General features: G+C 39.2%; 1 protein-coding gene and 1 pseudogene across 1 annotated transcript; one reads left to right on the top strand and one right to left on the bottom strand.

Annotated features, from left to right (window-relative positions):
* The first annotated feature begins 2294 nt into the window (after positions 1-2294).
* Positions 2295-2570, top strand: LOC102867468 (annotated as a pseudogene).
* A 1256-nt stretch (positions 2571-3826) lies between these two features.
* Positions 3827-4981, bottom strand: LOC102845340 (RNA pseudouridylate synthase domain-containing protein 4-like). The gene has a single exon (XM_006894080.1). The coding sequence runs from the start codon at positions 4979-4981 to the stop codon at positions 3827-3829; it is 1155 nt and encodes a 384-aa protein (XP_006894142.1).
* Positions 4982-6269: the final 1288 nt, after the last annotated feature.

Raw genomic sequence — 6269 nt, 5'->3', positions numbered from 1 at the left:
ATGAAATATGCAGAGAGCTGGAGTCAGACAATCAGTGTTTCTTAAGCTGAAGGAGTTGGAAAACAAATTCAAGCCACGGGTGGCAATACTTAAAGAGAGTTTGGGTAGAATGTTGAATGATCCAGGAAGTATCAAAAGAAGATGGAAGGAGTACACAGAGTCACTGTATCAGAAGAAATTGGCTGACACAGAGGAATTTCAAGAAATAACATATGAGCAAGAGCCTATGGTGATGAAGGAGGAAGTTCAAGTTGCTAGGAAGGAATTGACAAAAAACAAGACTCCAGGAGGTGACAGCATACCAATTGATTTATTTCAACAGACAGATGCTGCCCTGATTGTGCTCACTAATTTGTGCCAGGAAATCTGGAGGACAGCCAGCTGGCCAACTGACTGGAAGAGATCAAATAAAAACATATAATGATTTATAATACAATGAAATAAAATCTATAAGAGGCATGCATCAGATTTCTTTGGAGTATGGACAGAGAGGTTTGGGAAATTAGCCTGGAGCAGATGCCACCTGAATTGCTGCTCAGATAAGTAAAGGACAAACACGAAAGCTGTTCCAGGCATGGAACACACAAGCCATGGAAATACTAGAGAGCACTGCAGGAAGCCAAACTGTGAGAAATTCAAAGAGGACAGTCTTAGGTTACAGATGAAACGTCCAGGAGCCAGACCAACGCTGTTGGATGCTGCTGTACTCAGGAGTTTCAGTTTTCATACTGTAAGTTACTATGACCCACCGGGTGACTTTTAGTTAGTGGTAAGATCAGGTTTATTAGTCAAAAAGAACACTGTGGAAGCAGTTCAGTGAGTGGAATGGAAGATGGTTACCCTTTACCCTGGAGATAGTGAGACCCATTAGGAAGCTATGCCAATAATCCAGAAGTCAGGAAATAAATACTGCGGTTTAAGGAATGAGATTAAAAGGTAATTGGAAAGTAGAACTGATTGTTACAAGAGAGTCTTTGGAGATCAATGCTGAACTAGAGGAAGAATCAAGGATGTTGGCCAAGTTTCTGGCTTGTACATTCAGGTGGAAATCAAATCACTGATCAAGGAGCAGAGTAAAGAAAGAAGAGCAGGTTTGGGGTAGCAGAATATAAGCACATATCAGATGTGTTAAGTTTGAAATGTCTCTGAGACTTTTAGGAGATTTTTTATATGTTCAATATAATATACCCAAAAACCATGAGAGAGGTTTTGATCAAAAATATAGAATTAGAAGTCATCATCAAATAGTTTATTGTTGAAATTTTGGCAATCTCCAAGACTACTAGATCTGAGTAACACTGCTTCTATCCAACTCACATGCACCATCTGTGAAATAAGTCTTAGTGCAAGCTTTGTCCCAAAGTACAAATTAGCATAGTTTTTCAGGAAACAATGTCTGAGCAGTGCTCTGGACTTTTGGAAAGAAAGATATTCGGTCACCATAATACCCAGAATTAATGAATACTCACTGAAATAATAGCTCTATTCTCTATTTGCTTTTGACCTTCCATTCATTCTTTGGTAACAAGGTAATAATTTACAAAAATGGCTGAAAAGACCTCTGGTAAACAGAGCTGTCAAAAACATTTCTAACATTTGTTCTAAACTATATATGTGATTGTCTTTTGAAACTGCAAGTTCACATGCTTGACCTGGATTCCTTTCTAATTGCAAAGTCAATGTTGGTTTTGATTATAGGCTATCATTTCTTTAGAAAAATTTCCTGTGAGAATTAGTTTCCTCTTCCTATGTTTTTGTTTGTTTGCTTATCCTGTGAAATAAAATTAAGATAATCTTATGATATTTGCTATATAAAGCAACAGTTTACCTGTATTTTAATTAGAAGGCAGATTTTCAGTAAAAATATTTTTTGTCTGTTGTGAAAAAGCTTCAGCAGTGTATACATAAAAACAAACAGATTGGATAGAAAGTGTCATAATGATAGAGCAAAGTATAGTAATTAATAATTCTTAGCAAAAACAGTTTAAATCAATATTTTGCCTCCAAATAGTGACAGTCAGGAAACAATAAATCCAATTCTTTTTTCCCTTCTCTACTTCAAACTTTTATTCAGGATCACAACGGAAAGATGAAGAGACTTTATTTTCCCCAAAATATATTTGACTCTCTGCAAGAATATCTGATCCAGGCCATTACTTTGCAGTTACTTACTATGTAACAGAAAGTTGGACAATAGCTGGACTAAGGATGATAGAAGAAGAAATGATGCCTTTGAGTTGTGGTGCTGAAGAAGAGTATTTAAGATACCATGACTGCCGACTTCTGGCGTAGCCATGGCGGCTAACGCTACCACCAACCCATCATAACTACTACCGCTAGAACTTGTGGACAAATGTATAGGATCAAGGATTCATATTGTGATGAAGAGTGATAAGGAAATCATTGGCACACTTCTAGGTTTTGATGACTTTGTCAATATGGTCTTGGAAAATGTCACTGAGTTTGAAATCACACCAGAAGGAAGAATTATTACTAAATTAGATCAGATTCTGCTCAATGGAAATAACATAATAATATTGGTTCCTGAAGGAGAAGGACCTGAAGTATGAGTGGATTTTCTTGACTGATTGCTAGCTCCTGTTTTGTTTTGTTTTTATAAAGGCAACAAAATGGATTTAAAAGAAAACAAAAAACCAAACAAAACACTTTTTAATCTTGAAATTCTGTAATGCTAAGTTTCCTGTTAGAGGGAAATGTTTTGAGATAAATTGTAAATGCCAATTTTTATAAGTTAATCATGATTATTTTGGGAGAAAAGTAAACAGTTTGCTGTTTGAAGACCAAAATACAAATGTTTGTGGTTAACTGTAAATTTATTATACTGTAATGGCCAGTAGAACAGTTTGTGGTTATTTTGTCATTTGTTTTCCTCACATTTTATGCCCACTTGCTTTGTCATTTATGTGACCATTGATTCTCAAACTAGAATTGCTCCAAACAAAATGAACTTTGATTTTGAGCAAGTGTATTTAAAATACTTGGAAGTGATTAGTAGCAAAATTAAGTTCAGAACAAGACACTGAAGGATTTTTCTACTGAACCCAAATTCTGTTAACCTTTATTAAAAGCAAACAAAATGTACAACTCATATATACATGTACAAAGAGCAGTGAAGTAAAATGAAAAAAATTGATCACGTTTTGCTGTACATCTTCTTAGACTTTCTCACTATAATGTTTTTTATTGACATAGGGGCTTTAATAATGAGCAAGATGAAGATTATGAGGATGGTATAGGATAGATCAAGTTTTGGATCTGTTGTTCAGAGTCGTTAGAAGTTGAAGACACTTAAGAACAGAGCAATAAGGCCCCATCTCTGGATCCCATGACATGTCTGTCAACATATTCTTTCTAACACCAAGAGCCTTCCTGACAGAGCAAGTTTTATAGAAATACAGTTCCTAACAATGGATTTTGCTCTTTAATTATTTTCCAATTATTGACCTAACCCATTTAGTTCTGTGATTTTTAGAAATCCTGAGGCAGGAAAATTTCTCACTCATCCATAGCTTAAATGACCTGTCAGGTTTTGTGCACTGATGAGTCAGAACCAACTCACAGCTTACCCTTCAGCAGCTTTCTGAAGCAGAAAAGGCCCATCCTTTTACCACAGGGTATTTACTGGGTGGATTAAAATCATGTGCCTTTGGCTTCTGAGACTATTCTTCTTCATTACAATCTCTGACTCTACTGTCATCAAGATCCCACCTGGCTTTTCTAGAATTGGGGTCCCATGAGTTAATGGAGTCATCAATGCCAACTTTGTTCTTCATTACAGAACAGTTCATAGCCCAAACTGTCTTCATCATGCTCCAAGGTGTCCTGCTTCATCATCTCTTGTTTTACTGGGCATCTCTAAACCCAAGCGGTGTAAGGACTGCACAAAGAAGTGAGGAAGCTTGCAGACCAAGTTGAGGTCCTCCTTTCTGGACCCCGAGGCAGGCAGGATCAATTGCCGGGCATGCAGGTGAAGAGGGATATGTCGGGCTTTCGACTGTTTTAGCCCCAGCTTCTTTAGGATGCTAAGAGACAATTTCTGGGGGTCCAATCTATTCCGGTCTGAGTACTTGTGGTCACCAAGGACTGGACAATCTAAACCAAAAGACAGGTGAACTCGAAGCTGATGTTTTACTCCTGTAACAGGAAGGAGTTCCAATAGTGCAGAGGAGAAAGTACTGCTTAGCACCTGGTACTGAGTCAGAGCAACAAGTGCATTCTGAGTGCCACGCACTTTCACGATTTTCCCATTGTCCATGAGGTAGCGTGGGGCCAGGGTCATCTTGCAGTGGTGCTGCTGCCCTTGCACCTCCTTCTCCAGGATGGGAATGTCAACAACTCCTGCTGAATGCACAGGGACACGCACAGTGATAGCCCAATACTTCTTGGCCACCTGACGGGTTTGGAACAGCTCCTGGACTTGATGTGCTACTTCTTTCTCCCAAGCCAACACCATTAGACCCATAGTCTCCTTGTCCAGCCGGTGACACAGATGTAGGGGCTCTGCCTTCTGGCCATGCAGCATCTTTGCCAAGATGGGCAGTACATCACTGATACAGAGCTGAACATCAGGGCCACCATGCACAGGTACACTGTAGGACTTGTTGACAATCACCAGGTCCTCGTCCTGGTGGAGAATTCCTCGGCACAGGGCCTTAGCAAGCACGTTGGGATGGACTTGCTGCAGCTGTCGTGTGAACCACACCAGCTCGCTCACCCTCCGCTGAACAGGGTTTGTAGACACCTGAGATTTTCTTTTCAACTTATCACAGAGGACTGCCGGCACTTTCTGTTGATCCCCTTTCTGGGCACGAAGCCTCTCTGCTAATCGCTGTGCATCCAACGGCCTAGAAGTAATGATGGCGGAAGAAAAGAGCTTCAAGATGAGAGTGAGAATGGATCCCAGACGCTTGTATGAACTCTTGACGGGGAAGGCCGAAGAACAACCAATGGGGGCCACCATCTTGTCACGGCAGTTTTTTTTAATCACTTTTCTTTTTTTTAATGTGTGTTCCATCAAATCAGATCTGACTGCTACAGGAGGAGATTGTCCCTCCTTCTTTAGCAGAGCATCTGGTGGATTCGAACCTCACATCTCTGGGATTGCAGTGCAGCTTCTTGCCACTAGGCCACCAGAGCTCGCCTATAATTTTTATTTTAAAACTCATTCTTCTTGAACTTATTGTTTTGTAACCATCATTTAAATCCTCTTTTGAATTTAAATGGAAAGCATTGTTCCATATAAAATAGTCCACATTTTAAAACATGTGCTTAGTATTCTCAATAAATATTTGTTGCGAATTAAAAAAAAAAGGGGGCGGGCGGGGGGAGATACCATGGACTGCCAAGAGAACAAATAGGTCTTTTCTGGAGAAGGTAAAACCAAGTTGCTCATTGGAGGCAAGGAGTTTGAAGCTTCCTTTCATATACATTGGGCATATTGCCAGAAGTGACTAGTCCTTAGAGAAGGACATCATACTTGGAAGGGTGGAGGGACAATGCAGAGAGGAAAACCCTAGCTAGATGAAAGAGATTGACCAGTAACTGAGATTATAGGGGCAGGTGTGTCCAAGATGGTAAGATTGGCTCAGGTTAGGACAGAGTTCAGAGCTGTTGTACACAGCAGTGTATGAGTTATTGGGGACTCAACAGCATTTAGGAAGAAGAAAATGAAATTTTCAGTGGTTAAGAAGAAGGAAGAAAATTATTAAAGTTTTTTAATGCTATCTACTGATGCAGATCTCAACATTATAAATATTTAATGAGTCAATTTAAAATGAGTCTAGCAGTTAATAGTAAACATAATAAAATAATATCTAACATAATATTCAGTAAGTACTGTGTTGTTGTTATGTGCTGTAAAGTCGCTTGCGATTGATAGCGACCCTATGTACAACAGCCCTAAACCCTGCTCTATCCCTTGCCAATCTTATTGTCAACAACACGCCCATCACCATCACCCCAGTGACAGAATCAATCCATTTCATCAAGGGTTTTGTTCTCCTGTGCTGTCCCTCCACCAGTACTACAATATTATTATTAATTAATAATATGTATTTGTTTTCCCCATGAAGAAATCAATTCCTAGAGAGGTTAAATACTAGCCAAAGAGGAGGAAATGGAAGATTTCTATCAATTTTATAGTCAGAAATTGATCAACATGCAATCAAGATACCAGTGCATCTTGATTAACAATGGGTGACTGGAATGCAAAAGTTGGGGAAAGGAAAGAAGGATCAGTAGCTGGAAAA

The sequence above is a fragment of the Elephantulus edwardii genome, unplaced genomic scaffold (genome assembly GCF_000299155.1).
Source record: "Elephantulus edwardii isolate Elephantulus edwardi_28Jun2011 unplaced genomic scaffold, EleEdw1.0 scaffold00134, whole genome shotgun sequence".
Classification (NCBI taxonomy): Eukaryota; Metazoa; Chordata; class Mammalia; order Macroscelidea; family Macroscelididae; genus Elephantulus; species Elephantulus edwardii.
This window is presented reverse-complemented; position numbering and strand designations above follow the sequence as displayed.

What these genes read in the sequence shown, in the direction of transcription:
- LOC102845340 (XM_006894080.1), bottom strand. Translation starts at nt 4,981, where the DNA reads ATGGTGGCCCCCATTGGTTGTTCTTCGGCCTTCCCCGTCAAGAGTTCA.